Source organism: Diadema antillarum, unplaced genomic scaffold, assembly GCF_040938485.1.
Source record: "Diadema antillarum isolate AM-2024a unplaced genomic scaffold, OU_Dant_1.0 seq00000050_RagTag, whole genome shotgun sequence".
Lineage (NCBI taxonomy): Eukaryota > Metazoa > Echinodermata > Echinoidea > Diadematoida > Diadematidae > Diadema > Diadema antillarum.
This window is the reverse complement of record NW_027271159.1, coordinates 602,523-625,089: the sequence shown is the minus strand read 5'-3', so window position 1 is coordinate 625,089 and position 22,567 is coordinate 602,523. Positions and strand designations below refer to the sequence as shown.

Genomic DNA, 22,567 nt, shown 5'->3' with positions numbered 1-22,567 from the left:
ACAGGTGCACTGGAGACATTTAAAGTTTGACATTTGTGTAGTGAGGAACTGCAACAAAACCTAGTTTTATATGACCTAACAGGGAGAAAAACTCCTGCCTGAGTTAACATTCTGCAAACTTTGTATGCTTCATATTGCAAAAATCATCTCTGTTAGATTTTGTCAAATTGATCTTGTTACTGTCAATGTCATTCTGTTGCAGGGCCCCCTAGGATAACAGTGTTTAAACCACTGATGGGGCTACCCTGGGTAAAGAAAACTGAATAAATAAATAAATAAATAAATTTGTACATAACTTGTCTTCATATCTTGTATTATGTTCTTGTACTCACATACCCCAATGGGGAGAATGAGTTATCAAACTTGAAACTGGAAACCTGAAACTTGCAGAAACTATATATTTCTCCTGTCACACCTGGGACAAATAATCTTATTCAAAAAAGAAAAAAGTGGCATAGTTTCTAAACCTCTCTCGGATATCCCAGAAGATGTTGAGACATGAGGGAGTGAACAGGAACCCAGTAGTCTATTATCCACCTGTTTTCGTGTATCAGGTACACTTTTGACAGCCGGACCAGAGCCAAATGTGAAACGCCTCTCATTAATACTGCACTCTGGCACTTGCTCATTCAGCATACAATGTGGAGTAGCCTCTTGTACAGGCTCTCATTATGACGTTGCTCTGTTGATGGGGACAATTGCATGTGGATAGTAGACAAAGCTGAGCATGTTCGCTTGAGTACTTTTGAGAACTACAATATACTGTAAAATGAGGAATGTTCGCGTGCAATTTAATTTCGCGAATTTCGCGAGCGCCAAGATTCGCGAAATTAAACTGCACGCGAAAGTTCTTGTCTACGCTATGTGCATTGAATGCCAGTGGCAGTTCGCGAAAATTTCATGCCGCAAAAAAGGCCGTCGGCTCCAATTCGCAAAAAATTCAATCAGCGAATATATCATGTTTTACAGTAAGTGATTATCATTCGAGACAAAAAAGAACTATAAACTGGCACACTGTTCCTATTGAATAACTCAATACTAAGTAAATCACTTAGTCACTTCATCTAATGGAACTGCTAGATTTTCCCATCTGGGTTTGGTTTAAAATGTGGTATTTGCAAGCTCCTTCTACCACAGCTATTCTGTGTGGTTGTGATTGGTTTATACCAAACAGTAGTTTGGTTGCAAACATCTGATTCACGGGGTTAAGAAATTAGGATAGTCCTGTAGCTGAGGCTTACTCCTCACTGGTGGTTTGACTCTGTCTCGCATCTCTTGCAATTACTAAAATTCACTGTTTTTTTACAAAGATAATCAGCATAATGGAGGGCGGTAAAGGATAGGTATCAAAGTTGTGATACCAGCCACCAAGCATGGGGCTGGGGAGTACGAGGTACAAATGTATGCAAGCATGAATGTAAACTGTATCTGTGATAGATTTCAGTGTTGTTGTTTGTTTTGTTTTTTTAATAAATTGAGTGGGTGGACTGATATTCACACAATTTAGGAACATGTGAAAATATTGCCTTATAGTTTCCTGAGTTGCCTCTATGTGGGATATTGCTGAGTTTGCTTTTTTTTGAATAGCATAACATGTAAATTTCGAACTCTACCACTGTGTTTTTTAATCATGAATTGGCAAGTCCTATAATTCGCAATGCATCAGTCTCTTACACCAGTCTGCATCCTACTTTGGGGATGCTTTCTGGAGGATGCCATTGAATCTCTTTATCTTCTAAATTCAGTGCAAATCTCCTCAAACAGACCGTATGAATTTCTCAAGTAGCTCACTTCATGATGATTTCTAACTGGCAAAGAAAAAACAACAACAAACAAACAAACAAAAACAAGAAGTTCTTCCATCGAGATGCTTTCATTGCGACTGATTGACAAATTGCCCTACATCGACATAAATAAGCACTGAATTGATCAGTGCTTACTTACGTCGACGCAGGGCAATTTGTCAATCAGTTGCAAACAAAGACAAATCATGCACACACTTGTTTTGTAACTCATTTTCCACATACAACTGCATGAAAGACGATGCAGTAGTTTGATCTGGGAGAACAACGTTAACGTTCATGTCACTCACCGTCTGTTTGTCAGTTAGTTCCCAGGCAGCTGTTCTTGCAAAGCCATGCTGTGGGCGATCTTCCCAGGGACCGAAGTGAGCTGTGGCACCGGCAAGTAAATGAATAAATTAATGACTCTTGTGTCCTCGAGTTGTGTTTGTTGCAACTGATTGGCAAATTGCCTTACATCAATGAAAGTATACACTGATTATACAGTTTTTTAGAAGCATCCATGTTAACAAATAGGCCTAATGCAGTAATGGGAATAAAACCAGAAATATGTACGCAGTACGCTCAGGATTTTTTTTTTTTTAGCATGGCTACTACTATACCACTGAATAATCGGTGTCTATTTATATTGATGTAGGGCAATTTGTTAATCAGTTGCAAGTAAACAAATAGATGATATATTTTCTCACATAAATACAGCCATAATGACATCTTGAATATACATGTATGTGTACACCTTTCTTGGCATCCTTTAGAATAAATGGCATGATATCACATTACATAAAACATAACTATGACAGTATGCATTCATCATTTCAAAATCTACAGACTGAAATTGAACCTCAAAACATGCAAATATCCCATACTTGTTTCCCATCACAAATTGAGAAGATTATGACAATAACATTTCTGAAACAAAGAAATTTCATAGGAGAAGCACTAATGTGTCCCATGAATACATGTCTACACGAAAGTTTTGTTATTTGCTGGATGAAATGAATTATCACCATCGCAACACTCGGCTTTGAACAGAGTAAGTAATACATCACATTCTGTTACATTCAACAAAAATCAGTTGTCAAAGTTGAATATCTACCAGGTAGTCAAAGTGAAATCTGTTGCGTGCCTATATGTATTGTGTGCAGGGGCGTCACCAGCTTTTTTTCAAGGGGGGTGCGTTTTGACCCTAATGTAACGAGATTTTTTTTTGGACAGACATTTGGAATATAGGAAGCTCTCAATCCCTAGACTTTTACTGTTGTTGAGGGAAACTAGGCGGGGAAAGGGCACCGGCGTAGCTAGGATTTCATCTTTTACAGTAAAAAAACTACCATTTGGAGCTATATTTTTTCGCCTTGGAAATAAAGGGGGGAGGGTGCACCGGGCGCAGCTGCCGGCAATTACTGGCAGCAACATCAGGAGAAAGGCATAACAATTAAATGCGAGCGAGCGGAGCGAGCGAGCTTGAATATTTTGACATTTTACAGTTAAAAAAAAACAACCTGCCGTTTGTTGGTATATTTTTTCGCTTTGGAAATAAAGGGAGGGGGCGCACCGGGCGGAACTGCTGGCAATTACTGGCAGCAACATCAGGTGAATTGCATAACGATTAAATGCGAGCGAGCTTGAAAATTTTACATTTTACAGTCCAAAAGCTGCCGTTCTTAGCCATATTTTTTCGCTTTGGAAATCAAGGGAGGGGGCGCACCGGGCGGAACTGTTGGCCATTACTAGCAGCAACATCAGGTGAATTGCATAACGATTAAATGCAAGCGAGCGAAGAGAGCGAGCTTGAAAATTTTCCATTTTACAGTCCAAAAACTGCCGTTCTTAGCCATATTTTTTCGCTTTGGAAATTAAGGGGGGGGGGAGCGCATGCCACCGAGCGCAACTGCTGGCAATTACTGGCACTGGCAGCAACATCAGGTGAACTGAATAACGATTCAATGCAAGCGAGCGAAGAGAGCGAGCTTGAAATTTTTGACATTTTACAGTAGAAAAACTGCCGTTTGTAGCTATATTTTTTCACTTTGGAAATTAAGGGGGGGGGGGGGCGCACCGGGCGCAACTGCAGACAATTACTGGCAGTAACATCAGGGGAATTGCATAAAGATTAAATGCGAGCGAGGGAAGAGAGCGAGCTTGAAAATTTTACATTTTACAGTCCAAAAACTGCCGTTCTTAGCCATATTTTTTCGCTTTGGAAATTAAGGGAGGGGGCGCACCGGGCGGAACTGCTGGCAATTGCTGGCAGCAACATCAGGTGAATTGCATAACGATTAAATGCGAGCGAGCTTGAAAATTTTACATTTTACAGTCCAAAAGCTGCCGTTCTTAGCCATATTTTTTCGCTTTGGAAATCAAGGGAGGGGGGCGCACCGGGCGGAACTGTTGGCCATTACTAGCAGCAACATCAGGTGAATTGCATAACGATTAAATGCAAGCGAGCGAAGAGAGCGAGCTTGAAAATTTTCCATTTTACAGTCCAAAAACTGCCGTTCTTAGCCATATTTTTTCGCTTTGGAAATTAAGGGGGGGGGGGGGGGGAGCGCATGCCACCGAGCGCAACTGCTGGCAATTACTGGCACTGGCAGCAACATCAGGTGAACTGAATAACGATTCAATGCAAGCCAGCGAAGAGAGCGAGCTTGAAATTTTTGACATTTTACAGTAGAAAAACTGCCGTTTGTAGCTATATTTTTTCACTTTGGAAATTAAGGGGGGGGGGCGCACCGGGCGCAACTGCAGACAATTACTGGCAGTAACATCAGGGGAATTGCATAAAGATTAAATGCGAGCGAGGGAAGAGAGCGAGCTTGAAAATTTTACATTTTACAGTCCAAAAACTGCCGTTCTTAGCCATATTTTTTCGCTTTGGAAATTAAGGGAGGGGGCGCACCGGGCGGAACTGCTGGCAATTGCTGGCAGCAACATCAGGTGAATTGCATAACGATTAAATGCGAGCGAGCTTGAAAATTTTACATTTTACAGTCCAAAAACTGCCGTTCCTAGCCATATTTTTAGCTTTGAAAATTAAGGAGGGGGGGGGGGGGTGGAGCGCATGCCACCGGGCGCAACTGCTGGCAATTACTGGCAGCAACATCAGGTGAATTGCATAACGATTCAATGCGAGCGAGCGAAGAGAGCGAGCTTGAAAATTTTGACATTTTACAGTAGAAAAACTGCCGTTTGTAGCTACATTTTTTTTTCGCTTTGGAAATTAAGGGGGGCGCACCGGGCGCAACTGGACGATTACTGGCAGTAACATCAGGGGAATTGCATAAAGATTAAATGCGAGCGAGCTTGACAATTTTGACATTTTACAGTCCCAAAACTGCCGTTTGATGCTATATCTTTTTTTGCTTTCGAAATTGAGGGGGCGCACCGGGCGCAACTGCTGGCAATTACTGGCAGCAATATTAGGAGAATTTGAATGCGAGCGAGCGGAGCGAGCGAGCTTGAAAATTGTGACATTTTACAGTCCCAAAATTGACGTTTGTAGCTATATTTTTTGCAGTAAGGGGGGGGGGGGGGCACCGAGTGGAACTGCCGGCAATTACTGGCAGCAACTTCAGGAGAATGGCATTACGACTAAATGACAGCGAGCGAGCTTGAAAATTTTGACATTTTACAGTCCCAAAACTGCCGTTTGATGCTATATCTTTTTTTGCTTTCGAAATTGAGGGGGCGCACCGGGCGCAACTGCTGGCAATTACTGGCAGCAATATTAGGAGAATTTGAATGCGAGCGAGCGGAGCGAGCGAGCTTGAAAATTGTGACATTTTACAGTCCCAAAACTGCCGTTTGTAGCTATATTTTTTGCAGTAAGGGGGGGGGGGGCACCGGGTGGAACTGCCGGCAATTATTGGCAGCAACTTCAGGAGAATGGCATTACGACTAAATGCCAGCGAGCGAGCTTGAAAAATTTTGACATTTTACAGTCCAAAAACTGCCGTTTGTAGCTATACTTTTTCGCTTTGGAAATTAAGAGGGGGCAGGGGGGGGGGGGGAGACGCCCGGTGCGCCCCTTCCCCTGGATCCGCCACTGGTAGTCAAGGGTGTCGGTTTATGTTCATGACTGGGGGAGGTATGACCAGCCAACGGCGTAGCCAGGATTTCATCTTAGGGGGGGGGCGGTTAGTCTGCGAGGGAGCGAAGCGACCGAGCCCGAGCGAGCGGAGCGAGCGAGGGGGGGGGGGGGGAGGGTGTGGGAGGGGGGTGTCCCCCCTCCCACGGTAAGAACTTTTTGCATTTGGATGTTGTAAATGGTGCAATTTGATGTATGTTTTTGCGCGTTTTATCGACGTGAAACAGTCCCACTTGTTTATGGTAGCAGTTTATTTTGATGTAGATTATTATTGAACAATTTGCCTATAAAGTGGTATAATTTAGACACACTTCTTGTATTAATTCTTTTCACTGAATATTATAAACGCGACTGAAGGGGTAGGGGAGGGTGTGGGAGGGGGGTGTCCCCCCTCCCACGGTGAGAACTTTTTGCATTTTGATGTTGCAAATGGTGCAATTTGATGCATGTTTTTGCGTGTTTTAACGAGTTGAAACAGTCCCACTTGTTTAAGGTTGCAGTATGGTGTAGATTATTATTGAACAATTTACCTATAAAATGGTATAATTTAGATACACTAGTCTTCTTGTATTAATTCTTACACTGAATATCATGAACGTTGTCTGTTCAGCAATCAAATAGAAAAAGCATGCACACGAGGATGTAGATAGGGGCATATCCCCTACCACACGAAGGTGGTTTTGCGTTTTCAGACCTGAAATTCAGCGATCTGGTGCAAAGTTTTGGTGCAATACTTTTTCATCGAAGTGTTAAAATCACGGAATTTAGCTCTTATTCCGAATGTGCACCATCTGTGCGTATGTATAAAGTCTAGTGAGGTAGAGCTTAGGGGAAGGGGGATTCCCTCTCCCGCTCGCGGAGCTTTTGCGTTTTTAGAATTGAAATAAAGCGATCTGGGTATAGCCACAGTCTACTTCTTTGCATGGCGGGGGGGGGGGGGGGGGGCGAGCAGGGAGAAGGCGTAGGCGAGTGTTATCTCCACCCTTCCCTTCCGATGGAGCTTTTATCTTTTTAAGGTTGAAATTGAGATATCTCGTATACGCATATTTGATGGAATCAACATTTGGGAAATCACCAGAAAAAAAAAAAAACTGATGGGGGGGGGGGGGCTGAGGGAGGAAAGGGTCGATTAAAAGGGGAAATTCCCCTTATACATGAGGGAACCTTCAGTTTTCGGAATATAAGTGATAAGTCTTGTGCACTCAGAATTATTCAGAATTTTTTATAAATCTAAAAAGTGTACTTAGCTAGGGAAAGAGGCACAGAGGGGGAGGGTTTGGGAGGGGGATACCCCCTCCCAAGCACGAGAGATTTTGCACATTTTGAATTGAAATTCAACGATCTGGTGCACACTTTGAGTGAAATATTCAAAAGAAAACTTATTTGATGAAAGGTTGGAAAGGAGACCCGCTTCATGTGCATGGATACAGTATACACGCATTTTTTTTTCCCGCCTCCCAAATCCCCGGTCCAAATCTTAGGGGGGGGGGGCGACCGCCCCCATCGCCCCCCCCCCCTGGCTACGCCAGTGTGACCAGCGAGGTGGCGTCGAAGTGACCAAGTATGGGAAGGATGTCCAAAATCTATGTATATAGTCAACACTGTATAGAATACACTTGCACTAGTAGATAATTATGTATAAAATCAGTGCTGCCAGAACCAGGGGTGCGAATTGCTTTTGCCCACGATTTTTTCTTTTCTTTGTTTTTGTCCCCGATGCAAAATTTCAAAAAAAATAAATAAATAGATAAAAAATAATAATCATTTAGTGTCCGGCGTTGAGGTCGCTCGCAGACTGAAGGTTTTTTTTTTTTTTTTTTTTTTTTTCAGGGTCTGAAGGGGGGTGCGTTCGCACCCAACGCACCCCCCCTGGTGACGCCCATGTGTGTGTGTGTGTGTGTGTGTGTGTGTGTGTGTGTGTGTGTGTGTGTGTGTGTGTGTGTGTGTGTGTGTAGGGGGTGTAGGGTGGAAGTGGGGGTCACTGGTCTCAGGAAGCATGAGCAGACATCCCCCACATTGCCTCCACACAGCACTCATAAAGAGGTCAAATGATACACAGTATGATGTTTGTGAGAGAGAAATTACCAGAGACAGAGACAGGCAGACAGACAGACAGACAGACAGACAGACAGACAGACAGAGACTGACAAACAGACTAGGAATGAGTGATATCTATATATATATATATATATATATATATATATATATATATATATATATATATCATGCATGTATGTGGAACATAAAGCAGAAGGTTGGATAGACAGACATATAAGAGAAAGAAAGAGATAGAGAGAATGAAAGAAAGAAAGACAGGGACACATGACGAGAGGGTCATATGAATATAGAAGAGATCTGGAGCATGTGTTTGGTGAGCATATGAAAGAGAGGGAGAGATTGGAGAAGACATTAAAACATAATGAGGGAGACAGATACACGTACTGGTGGAGAATGGGGTGTGTGTGTGTGTGTTTGAGAGATGGAAAGGAAGGAAAATAGGGAGAGAGGATGAAGAAACAGATAGAATGAGTGAGAACAAGAGAGAGAAGGAGAGGAAGAGAGGGCAAAAGAAGGGGAGACAAGGGGTAAAAGGGAGAGAGAGAGATGTTCAAGAGTCACTATGCATACCATCGATGCCAACAGACTATGCAATTTTTCTAGGTCAAATTGGCCTTTGGTCCTGATGAGTCTGGGAGACCACACGCGTCTGCATCCATGGCTGCCAGAGCCATCACGGGATGGAGGAGGAGGAGGGGAGGATAGTGGCATTTATCAGGGATGACGGGGGTGAGGCAGATGGGATCCCCTCATCCACACCCCACCAACGAAAAAAGAAGGGAGCAAGATATTCTCAGCCTATAGATGCATTCAACACAGCTTAGGAGCATAACATTGTTTGAGCCATGTCATGTTCACGCAAAGTCCTTCCCCCATCAGTACCATTGGCCTTCACAGAGATTAACTCTCTCAGTCTCATTGACTGGCATGTTTATGTACAATGTCAATAGCTTTTTTTGGATGGTCGGTCATGAGAGGATTAAGACCACTCCTGAGAATTGTTCATTTTGGCAAAGGCACAGTGTGGAGCAATAATCAATTCAAGGCAGGAGCTCAAATCATATTGATTTGTAAGATGTTCAAGAATATAACTCCTCATCAATTATCTGCCACCATTTTATCTCTAAAATGGATTAAGACCACTTTTCAGAATAATGTATACTCATGTGCACATTTGTGAAACCCAATTGGAAGGAAAAAGCTAAGATGTTTGCTTTCGTGTTGTTATTGTTGTTGTTTCTGCTGCAGCATACTTTACCAAGTTAAATAAAATGTAATGAATACAGATGTGTGCAGGTCCATGGAATATGAAAATATCAAGTACCGGTAGGTCTACTTACGAAAAACCACTGGAATTCCACCACGGATAGCTTTCTTGTTGTCAAAAATAGCCTTCTCACTGCAAATGATCACAGAAAAAACAATGACAATGGGCTAGTCAGGGTGCATTATTATGGAATGAGTATATGTGCTACGTTATTTTAGTGTGAACTTATGTCAAAACAAATCACACAAAAAATGAAATATGAGATACCCTTTTCATGTTTTATATATAAAGAAACACACCACAGGTTCCACATAAGAAATAATTACACAGCTTTGATTTTGTAAATGTATACAACACAAAGGAATGAATATTGAATCAAATTTTGCATACAAAAGACAGTGACTGTTCAAAGTACGTTGCTGTCAGAATATAAGAAAACTCATATTGCACATAATATACTCATTCCATAACATAAATTGTATGAATGGAAATATTCCATATTTAATTGACCATCTCTCTGAGGTTATTATCGTAATGTATCAGCCCAGTAAAGTGGAACAACCGCACTTCTATGCACCTATAAGATGACATCCTCTGTGAATGGCAAATCAAAGGTGTGAAATCATTCAGTGCACCACAGCCATCGGCTTCAGGCAAGGAGATCAGTGTATTGCCTTCAACACAGCATGGCACCAACAGCCTCCCTGCTGTGAATGTACACAGTGAGGCGAAAAACAAATTTAATCGGCTGCGAAAGAGATCACTCAAAGAATGTACAATGAGGGCACAATTTGGTCGTTGATACCGAGGACACAGTTCCCTTGATATCAACAATTGTAACCTCTGTGTGATCGTGACACCCATGCAATGAAGACCACTTATTTCTTAGATGAATGAAATTTATTCTCCAAACACAGGAATGTCTACCTCATCCTCAAAGAGAAAATGATTTTAGTACCGATCTCGAAGAAATCAAGAGAGATATACTCTTGTAAAACAACAACAAACCCAGTATTCCAGCAATTTTGTGCATAAATATTCCCTTGATATCCTACATGAATTCTAAAAGCAAACTGTCGTATGAAATATGTTCTGTACGTTTGTGGAAGCTTCATGCAGGGTCAGAGTGGGGCATTTGCGCCTGAAGTTATGTTACAGACACGGAGGATGTGAGGTTGGATAGGTCATATCAATCATACCATTGAAAGCATTTTGGAAAAACAAATATGATGGCTAAACTCAACAGCGATATACCAGTAGATTAGAGAAAAAATAATCCCATAAAAATTTGATATAACTGAGGAAGTGATGTCCAAGACATAAAAAACTGCTGAAAATGTATAAAGGTCGGTCTTCAAAAGATTGCTAATGCCTTAGATTGTAATTACTCCTTCCCCAGAAAAACAAAATTTGCCATCATCATCAATAATATTCATTGAAAAGTATATGCCATTCTCTCATCAATAGAACAATGAATGAAAAACAAATGACAGTCATCAGAATTTTTCATACAATTTTCAGACCACAAATTAACAGTTTACTTTTTACAAGAAGAGCTAATATGGTGAATAATTTTTCTCTTACCTGACAAATAATCTTTCAGCACCATTCAGAATCAGAGATGTGACGGTGGCACCTGTATGTATGTATGAAAGAGGGAAAGAATACACATTTCAAGACATTAAAGGGACTGTACAGTATTGGTTGAGGTGAGGATTTAGCTTTGAACATTTTGCGAGATACCCGTTGGTATGTAGAAACCACTCTATGAAATGTTAAAGAGCATAAAATTCTAAGGGGAACTGAAATTTTATTTGATGAAATATTCGGTTTGAAATGACTGAGATATCCAAAAAGTAAGGTAAAACAAAGAGATCCTAATAAAAGTCGTGGCCTGTCTCATTTTATTACGATTGCTTTTGTGGATATATCTCCTCTATTTCAAGACCAATTTTATTCAAATAAACTGTGAATTCCTCTATGAATTGCATGTTCTTTCATATTTCATAACAGGTTTCTCATTATCTCACGAACACACACACACACACACACACACACACACACACACACAAGTTGGAAACCTGCATCCCCTACAGTGAATCAAAACTATACCATTCCTTTAAACACATATCTATCAGCTCCCAGTAAAACACAAAGGTTAACTCTATGACTTCCTTTGGCAACCTGTACGTAGGGACTGTACAATACTGGTTGAGGTGGGGATTCAGGTTTATAACATTCCTAAGTGAGATAATGAGAAACCTCACTATGAAATATGAAAAGAGGTCAATAGCACAATCAGGGTATGCAATTGTATAACAGGGCAAAAATGAAAAAACTTGGTGAAAATGCTTTTTTTGTTGTTTGTTGTAGCTGAGTGTTCAAATTTTCATTTCATGTAAAGAAAGAGTCAAAATTTTGCATTAAACTGCGCATAAATTAGCATTTAGATTAGGGGTGTCGAATTACATTGAAATGACTAATATATTGGAAAAATTCATTAAAAAAAAGAGAATGTTTTTTTCATCTGATATTGCTGTTAGATATTCCTGATAAATATCCCTTTCATTCACCACCAGCACATAGCCATGACATATCACAAAATATGAATGAATTTCATATTTTCACTTCTCGAAATGGATGATCAATTTTGTAGGCATTATTTTGAATTTAAATAAAACCACTTTTACATATTTTATCATATTTCACTTTTGCCAAAGAGTGAAGAGGCGAAACTTTCAGGAATAAATAACAGACATATAGTGGCCATTATTACAAATTTTTATGAAATTAGGGCTGGTACTTTGGAAGATATTATATTTTTCATCAAAAAATTATCTGTACAGTTTGACCTTGAATGTGAGCACAGTGTTTGGATCAATTCTCATATTTGTAAACACAGATAGAAGAATGAATGTGAGATTTATGATGATTTGAGTTGATATCCAAGCTGTGACACTCAAACAATGACATATTAAGCCAAAATACTATGTTTTTGCTTACGATATCTTTAGAAATTGAACAAGCATTGAAATATGAACACTGAACACTTATCATATGACCTTCATGCAGTATAACATGGGCGTGTATTGCACTTTTTTATGCTCAGCAATTTGTAAAAATATAAAAAATAAGTTCCTATTGCTCAAATTTGCTAAAATTTTCACACAATAGATTTCTACATATGTACAATTCATGGTTAAAAAAACAAGTATATTCAATAAGGGGAAAAGATTCTTTAAAGTAGTCAAATTAGGATATACCTCACTGAAAATACTGAAAAACGGCCGCACTTATTTTACTCAGCATTTGAAAATGGCTCAAAACTCAAAACTGGCTGAACATTTATTGGCAAACAGCGCACCATATTGTAGTGTGTCTTCAGTACTTTCAGGAAAAGCAGAAAAATAAGCTGTTTCTCCATGTATAGCTGTACAGCATGGGTTAAAAGGTCACAATGTCACAAAAATAAGCCAGCATTACACTCCTACCAGGATGGGACTTCAGACCTTATAACTTTCTCCAGCTGAAAGAACCATTGTTTTTTATTGCATGCAAGCAATGCCAGGAAAAAATCCATTAATTTGATACCAAACACATAGGGGTAGACTTAAAATATGGACCTCAAATCTTGATTTTACGTAAAAGTTGTAAAACGCTTTTTTTGACGCATTACGTGGGTTTTGGGGGGACTTTTTGGTAATTAATCTTTAATAATTAACAGTAAATGAGAAGAAATTAGCTATTGTCTTACCACATGTGATTACTGATGTCTTAGCATGCCGCGTGTGAATTTTTAAGTCAGTTGGTGCATTCTTTTAGAAGTTACAATTTTTTAAAGTGAGAAAGTCATGATTGCATACCCTGATTGTGCTTATCACCAAGAGCATGTAATTTTAAAAAGGATTCAACGTTTATTTGATGAAAATTGGTTTTCAAATGGCTGAGATATCCAAAAAAGTGATAATAATAAAAGGCGACAGGCCACGCCTTTTATTAGGATCTCTTCGTTTCACCTTGTTTTTGGAAATCTCAGCCATTTCAAAACTGATTTTCATCAAATAAACTTTTGATACCCCTTTGGCCTTAGAATTGCACGCTCTTTCACATCTCATAGAGTGGTTTCTGAATATCTCGCAAACCGTTAAAAGCTAAATCCTCACTTCAACCAGAACTGTACACACCCTTTAATGTTATGTCGATGTGGCGGGCCTGACAGGATTAAATGTCTTCATTTGCAATGATAACATTTTACAATATCAAGAACTGGTACTTGCCCTTATAGCTTGATATGAAATACCTCATATAGACATGATCATCTTATAATGTACTCATATATATTGAAATACTGTAAACATATTCCTAGATATCAAACTATATGTATCTGCAGCCAAGATGAATTTGCCTTAAAGCTTTCAATCATTATATCGCCTCACTTTTATATCAACTGAAATATCAATATCTACTGATTTCTGCTGGAAAAAAAATCCTGCATACTGATGTGAGTATGAATATTTCATCATAAACTTTGGACATTTATCAGAAATTTAATGTGAATAAAGTACTTCATCAGAATTGCTTTGTTAGTTAAAGGACAAGTCCACCTTCATATACATGTGGATTGAGTGAATGCGGCAATATTAGTAGAACACATCAGTGAAAGTTTGGGGAAAATCGGACAATTCGTTCAAAAGTTATGAATTTTTAAAGTATCTGCGTAGTCACTGCTGGATGAGAAGACTACTACAGTGTATGATGTCATATGCGTACAACCATATAAAGAAAATAAAAAGAGAATTTCAAAAAACTTTACTTTTTTAATAAAGTGCACATTTCTTTGACTTGTTACTGACATATGTTAAGGGTCATATTATTCCCCCTGCCTTCTGAAAGAGAGAAGTCAAGTGTTCTTTTGCTATGCGAGAAAAGTGAAAATATGTTGCATTTTCTTTATTCTTTCTTTATATCGTTGTACTCATGTGACATCACAAGCTGTAGTAGTCTTCTCATCCAGCCTTGAGTGAGCAGAAACTTTAAAAATTCATAACTTCTGAATGCATTGTCCGATTTTCCTAAAACTATCAATGATGTGTTCTACTAATATTGCTGCATTCACTCAACCCACATGTCTATGAAGGTGAACTTGTCCTTTAAAGGACAAGTTCACCTTCATAAACATAAGGATTGAGAAAATGCAACAATAGTAGTAGAACACATCAGTGAAAGTTTGAGGAAAATTGGACAATCGATGCAAAAGTTATGAATTTTTAAAATTTTTGTGTTGGAACCGCTGGATGAGGAGACTACTACAGCTTGTGAGTCATATGCGTACAACAGGATAAAGAAAATGTAAAGAAAATTCAACATATTTTCACTTTTTTCGCATAATAAAAGAGCACTTGACTTGTCTCTTTCTAAAAGCAGGGGGAATAATATTACCCCTAACATATGTCGGTAACGAGTCAAGGGAATATGTACTTCTTTCAAAAGATGGAATTTTGTGAAATTCTCTTTATATTTTCCTTATATTGTTGTACGCATGTGACATCTAAGTTATTCATACACTGCAGTAGTCTTCTCATCCAGCGGTTACTACACAAAAACTTCAAAAATTCATAACTTTTGAACGGGTTGTCCGATTTTCCTCAAACTTTCAATGACGTGTTCTCCTAATATTGCTACATTCTCTCAATCCTTATGTTTATGAGGGTGAACTTGTCCTTTAATGTTTTATTTCAAAATAAAAAAGGGCTAGGAGGAGAGTGAAGGTTTGTGAAAAGGTAATGGTGGTTGGATGATTCGCAAGAAACATGTAAGTCATCATGGGGACCCAAGTAATAAGATAAACAATGTTGATGCTACTCTAGCAGATGAGCTTTGAACTAGGTCTCAATGGAATAGTTAGTCTTGTTTCCAGGCTCATTGCATTTTATTTCATTAAATAGTCCACAGTATTCATGCATGAGCCTCAACAATTTAAGATACGGTAGTTGGATTGTAAAGTACTCTGGCTTGTGCAGACAACAAAATAAATCTTATCTGAATGTGGAGTGCAACTTAATTTAAAACTGAAAGAAAATGTAAATATGCTTTGTCACTGAACTGGTACACAAATTTCCAGAGTCAATATTTACATGGAAATCATTAGCATCTGGAGATACACTGCACTGGGTAATAAATGCTATATATATATTCATCCAGCTCTATAAATTTACACAAACATTTCACAATGTACTTTTGTGAAATTAGCCATTGTGACAAAATGACAGTTACATACAGTTACAATCCTACTGATAGTACTATGTACAATATCTTTACAATGCTTCAATCTTTCACTCTCTTTTTTTCGGGGGGGGGGGGGGGGGGGGGGGGTTCAATATCAGCATCACACTCTGCTTCACATCAGATGACTGGCAATACCAGCTAAGGAAGCAGACTATCCACATCAAGGCTGGGACATATTCTGTGGAGACCCCTGGGGTGGCCTAATTCTCAAAGAGGGGGCACAAGGGAGCGTGACCCATTGCTTCCTTCTCAGTATCGCTCTCACTTTAGGAGGCCTAAATGATCGTGATCTTTCATTGGTGGGTATGGACCACTGCCCTACAGGTCTCCCCTCTCTTCTATAATAAACATGATAATTATGTAGGCCTATATCAACCCACCATATCACAGACACAAATATAACATACTGGTGTACATATACAACAAACACAACCATATATATAGGCCCTACATATGCTTATGCTTTAACAGAAATGACTGATACATATCATTCAGGAGAGCAAACACTGATATACTCCATGTACCTTATGTTCATTAAAGATACAAAATACTTAACATATTACATACAGAGATAGACTTTAGAAGACACACACACACACACATACCATACACATCACAAAAAAAAAGATCATTATTAAATAAAAAACTTAACATATAACATGTACAAGTTGTATGACAAAGTTACAAATGCACAATACACAGATACATGCATACACAGACTTACATACTGTATCCTATACACAAACATAACATACACACATATGATCTACGCTGACTATTATCATCACAGGGCTATTGTCAAGGTAATGATAGCAAAGGCCACCACCCAATGACTATGGGGGTGCTGGAGGTCAAATGCCATCACTGAGCAGTATGGTATGCTACCATGATTTATGATGTCTGCTTCATAACGAGCTCACTGACGGAGGTAATTTTGCCTGCCCTCCAGCCTTAATGCTACCTACATTCATCAATTAAATGGGTCTCAGTGGAGACTATCCTGGTGCAATTTTGAGAAACAAGTAGCAACCATCCTGCAAACCTAAATTTCATATTAAAGTTATCTATTCTTCGCAATTGTCTGCTGGGAAGCATCTACACAAATGACAGTAGAGTTTCACTTTAAATTGGTGATTAAATGACTAAAAATTGATTCGTTGTGAATGATAGCTAATCACGTTCACAATAACATCTAAAATACTTGTTTCAGGGTGTTACGTTTTCAGAGTATGGTGTTGTCATCCATAAAGTTTTGTAGTGTTAATATTTTGTATGGTGTGTCCACAAAATTGTACAGAAAAATAATAATTTACATTCATATTCACAATATTGAGATCTGCATCAATCATTCAGGAAAATCTTGAGAGGTAATTTCTCATGCTTTACCTATTGCCACATGAAATACAGCAACTGTATATGCTAGAACTTAAGTTCAAAACTGGAAAGTTGGCCACCTTTTACATACAGGACTAACAAAGTCTGGGATAGAATTGTTCCTTTCCAGACTCAGATATAGACTAATGTTCATTCATCATCACAACATGAAATTCATGGTCACTGTAGCATATAAGATACAACCACAATCACCTTCGAGCGATACTTTTGAGGGATGACAAAAACAGGAAATTTGATAATTATAGCAGTGAACCACTGACTGATTATTTAAAATCTACAGCCCGATTTTTTTTTTTCTCAAGGATGACTAGTACATGTACCCGTACTCTACAAAATCAGTATCTGACAGTATCTTTTGAGGGCCTGCTGTGTTAAAAACTGTTCAACTGATCTAGTTTGATGCTGTCTTGTAGCACACATCCACACGAGGTCATAATCTACAGGGAACATTTTCCTCTGTGAACTCATATTTTAAAACACATGAAAGCAACAAAACCAAGTAGCAAAAGTTCACTAAGCAAAATTAGGTCTCATTTAACAAAATCTGAGCCCCTTATGAGCATGGTTCTAGAAACAACACAGTTGACAAAATGTTTTCACCATTGATATTCCATTCCTGATTCTATATTCTTGCATGGAAAAGACTTTTTAAAATTTTTAAAACAAATCATTCAAATATGCTCATGATTAACTGCATATGATTGTAAAAGTGGAAATACAATGTTATTTTGCCTGTCTATGACCAAAGTATCAGTCTTTCAGCAATAACTTTTATTTTTATTTGTACCCAGGCATATTTTTTTTTTCACATTAGGCCCTATATGGTGAAATAATGATTTTTTTTTTTTTTTTTTTTTTTTTGGGGGGGGGGGTTGCAAGCCCTTCCACTCGCTTTATAAAGCATCTAACTAATGGTGTGGTACCATATTCAAGAAAATATTATCCACAACAATTTTTATTAATTTCAGAAATTGTTAAGTAATGCCAAGTTCCCAGTATATTTATTATGTTTCTAACCAGTACTTTGAATAGTAAACATTAAGTTTTTTTCTCACGAGAAACTTCACAATTTCTTCCATTATGCTAAAAAAAAAAAAATTGACATCAAATCAATTAAAGGCCTTTATAACACAACTAGCCTTACACAAAAATCAACCATACTGAAATATATGAATACATTTATATACTTTACAATATATACACTTGTAAATGATTCACATCTAGTACATAATAGAAAAGACTATTTGTTTAGATCATGTTAGTGCTATGTACTGTGTTCTATATGTAGACTTTTGGGAACCAGAGAACACACACGGAACAATCAAATTAGCGAGAACTTTGAAATTGCAATTACTTCAAAACGATTGCAATCAATATCAGTTTTATACCCTAAGATATAAAGTAGGACCCCTACTTCAAACCTCACACAAGCAGAATTACACACATAATCCTTTCAGCATCTAACAACTATCAAGGTTTCGAACAGGGCCCCTAAACTCCGGGATTACCTTATTAAACATTCTGATATATATCTCACTGCCACCGCATCAAACCAAACAGGACAATGCAATGGTAGATATATTGTAAGATAACGAGTTTCTAGAGGTCTACTTCCATCAAGGTCAATATCAGATTTCATGCTAATATTAATAACAGCTTCATTAAAACAAAACAAAAATGTTTTCCGTTCTCCGAATAAAGCACAAACGATATTATTTGTAATGTACTCAGCCATATAGCACTCTTAATGCTCTTTATACAATCGAATCACCTTGTCTCAGCTCCCGAAAGAGACTTTAGAATGGGCAAGCACGTTGTACACTGCACTGAGAGTCTGCAAGGACTTCCAACGCAACGTTGACCTTCCAAACAATCAAAACGGATTTAGTCTTGAATTTGGACCTTTACAACTTACCGTGTAACTGCACCGTCGCTGCTGCATCTAACTGCCTCGCTAATACCACCTGTTCAATGCGTTCCTCCTTTGGTACCTTTAGAGCCGCCATTTTTATCCACAAATTATTGGTGCAGGTGGTAGTTAGTGTACAGGTGCCTAACACGGAAATTATTCAGAAGTTGTCTGTTCCTCAAAATAGCCTGTCTCTTGTTTGTTCATGCATCGCACGTTCTAGCCCGCGTAACACGGTAAACGAAGTGGGCCTATCAACTCGCTGTCCGTCGGCGGCATGAAGACACGCATATAAACACCAAGAAACAGGTTACTCATCCAGCAGGCGGTTCGCCCATTCTGCAAAGCCGCATAACGCCACATCTCTCTACTATCTTCACTACACGCGACATTTTCACTACACGCGACATTTTCTTGCTTATTTCCCGTTTCTTTCGCACTTTATTGTCATTCTTGTTGTTTCCGTAGCTAGTACTATTTGATATTTGTTTTAATCTTCGTTGTGTTACTGTTGAAGCAGTTTTTTTTCTTTTTCTTCTGCTTTTTCATCAGGGTATGACGTCCGTTCACTCTAGCTCTAAGCTCTACATACACTTTCTAAGCGTTTAAAAATACAAAAACTACATCTTTATCATTTGAAAAACGCAAAGAGAATGGAATGTCTGTTTCATTGAACGTAATGATCACACACTTATTTTTTTTTTGTTACCACATTTTTATGTGAGTTTGCAGTGATCAATGTCGCAAAACAACAACGCCGAGTAACATGGGGCGAGTCGATAGGAGAACGAATTGCTAGGCCGTCACTAAAAGACCACGCCCCTCGGTGTTTTGATATTCGCGGCACGAACTTCCGATGAAATATAACTCCCATGATAAATTCAGCAGAGATTATTGAATGAACAAGCGAAATTTGTCAAAACACTGGAAAGTCAGACCTCTTGAAAGTAATCCATCCATTTTACATGTTGCTTCGACCTTGCAGTCCAGGGGCCTGTCTTATAAAGACTTGTGATAGAAATCAATCACAAGTTTTGTGTGTGCTGCAATGCAAGTTGCGATTGATTTGGGGACTTGTGATCGATTTGAAGGCTTTATAAGACGGGGCCCAGGCCATAATCTTCTTAACCATCCGTTACAGAGGTTTCCACACACACACACACACACACACACACGCACACACACACACACACACACACACACAAAGGGGGGGGGGGGAATTGGTTCATTTTGTCGTTTAGTGCACAAACCATTTATCCATGCAAATAGCTTTATGGAAACTGCTACACATACATTTACCCTATATAGTCCAGCGGATATAGAAAAAAATCATGCACTTGATGGTAAAAGCACCATACTTGGTACACATGTACATGATGCCAATACAAGTCATTTCTGATATGGAAGCCACTCTGATTCTCCCTTTGGCGGCCGTGGTGGCCATTTTGCAAAATGGCCGCCATGTGATACAGCAATGCTGTGTATTTTGGGAACTATAAGTCCGATTGTCGTGCTTCTTGTACCAAAATATAGGTTTTGAGGGTCAAGGATTCCTATAGAATAATTTTTGAGAGGATAAAACCATGGTAACCTACATATTGGCGGCCATTTTGAAAAAAACATGGCCACCATGCTAGATATAACATATCCTTAAAACGTATAGACAAAGGGTCATGACTCTGGTACCAACTTATATGTTTTGGGGGTCAAGGATTCCGATAAATTCAACTGTAAGTGAATATGAATCGTTTCATCCTACGTTTTGGCGGCCATTTTAATAGATATGGCTGCCATACAACAGATAATGAATATGGTATATCTTCGAACTCAAAAGATATATAGTCACGATTCAAGTGTTAAAGTATAGTGTTGGGGTGACGGTTTTCAATATAATGATGTTTTAGCAAAGTGAATAGGTTCATCACATCCTTTGTTTTGGCGGCCATTTAATAAATATGGCCTCCCTCCAGTTATATAGCGTACAAGTGTTATGAAAGCAGGATGCCCATTGTGATTCTGGTGTAATCGTTTGATTTGGGGGTCAACAATTACTTGTTCACGCATTTTTAGTATTCTAATGTGGAACATCTGGGCATAGTTAACTTTTTAAGCATTTTGGAAAATATGCTCAATCTCTTTTATAGGATTTCTGTGTGTACAGTGTATGTGAAAGACATGATCTTCACAATTTCATGTCTGAAGTACATATTAATCAAGATTATACATTTTCTAGAAATATAGACTCTCGCTTTCTCTGGTCCCTGGACCATGGAATGAAAATCATAGTTTCCAACCTATATAGTACATCTGTTTTCTTTGGAAATATGACACTAAGTGTGAGAAAACTTCTAAAACTTCTTGGGTCACCTACATCAAATTAATGTAAACACACTATTTTATGTATGTCTATAAAATCCATGATTGACCAGGCTGTTCTGATACTTACAACTACACTGAATCTTATACATCAAACGATAAAGTAAATATAATAGGTATTTATACAATACATCTTTATAGGTTACATCTAATTGTCATTTGCAGCGTAGTGGGGAAAAAATCGGCCTCATGAAAAGAAATCAGATCTTCTGCCAAAGTTTTGTATCCTCTACCAACATCATTTCTTTTAGACAAAGCTGGACATGATAGGTTTTTTGTGTCATCATCTTGACATATGATGCACTTGGTCCAATCTGTTTCTTTCCTGGGAGCTGGTTTCTCGGTTGAAATGAGCTTTACTTTTGAAGCCATGTTATCCTACAAATAAACCCAGTTACCAATTACTTAAAAAGATAACATTTTATGTAAATGTGCTTAACAGAGGTAAAGCAAATAACTTTAGGTGTTCATTTTTTCTAGAAATGTGACAAACATTTTCTTTAAATAGATTTGTGGTTGTGAATTTTACGTTTTCAGTGGCGGATCCAGAGGGGGGTGCAAGAGGCGCACGCCCCCCTTTTATTTATCGTTAAAAACAAAAGAAAAAAAAGAAATCAAACCCGGAAGTGGCACCAGAAATATTAGTTGCGCCCCCCCCCCCCCCTTTACAGAATTCCTGGATCCGCCCCTGCTTTCGATGTACAATAATTTGTGAAGAACAAGAACAAGGAAAAATCAAATTATCTGTTTCTGTGTGTAGTTCTACTCTGAATACATTACTTGTTATGGTTGATCTATGCATTAGTTTTTATCAATGATTTTAGCCTCTTGAACTGAATTTCACCCTACCGTAACCCCAAAGAAATTATACAAATATATATTTGATACATTTGCCATTCCCTTATGGAATAAGGATTAAGGTTCCATAATTCAAAAGCAACTTCTACAGGTAAATGGACAGTGGGCATTTCAACACAATTTTATAACGTAACAGTGCCCATCCAAAAAATAAACTACAAGAAAAATTATGCTAATTTATGAATTTAAGGAAAACCTCAAATAAATACAAATTTTTAGGTTCATAATTATTGGAAGATAAAACTGCAGAATAAAATATTCAGTAAATCGATCTTACTTACCGGCACCAGTAGAAATACTGAAGACGTTCTCTAAAGCGCACCTGCATCTATGCATTCACGTTCATCACCACTCATCAATGGATGATCAGGAACAATAATGGTTTTGGATTGTCAGAGCTAATTTGATTCCTTCGTATGATTCCTTATATTTTTGTGTAACAGTTTTGACAAGGTCATACTACGAAATAATGAACAAGAACTGAAAACAAACTTCAGAAATCAGTAGGTCTTATAAGACCGCAATAATCA

The 22,567-nt window shown here is 38.5% G+C and overlaps 1 protein-coding gene across 1 annotated transcript in view; it reads right to left on the bottom strand.

Moving 5' to 3' along the window:
- Positions 1-18,942, bottom strand: part of LOC139725595 (uncharacterized) — a 31,025-nt gene extending 12,083 nt beyond the window's left edge. The window contains exons 1-4 of the mRNA XM_071636685.1: positions 18,810-18,942; positions 10,799-10,850; positions 9,288-9,346; positions 2,093-2,172 (exon numbers count right to left, since the gene is read on the bottom strand). Of these exons, the coding sequence (XP_071492786.1) occupies positions 2,093-2,172; positions 9,288-9,346; positions 10,799-10,850; positions 18,810-18,900 (282 nt within the window). The 5' untranslated portion in view covers positions 18,901-18,942. The remainder of the gene's footprint in view (positions 1-2,092; positions 2,173-9,287; positions 9,347-10,798; positions 10,851-18,809) is intronic.
- Positions 18,943-22,567: the final 3,625 nt, after the last annotated feature.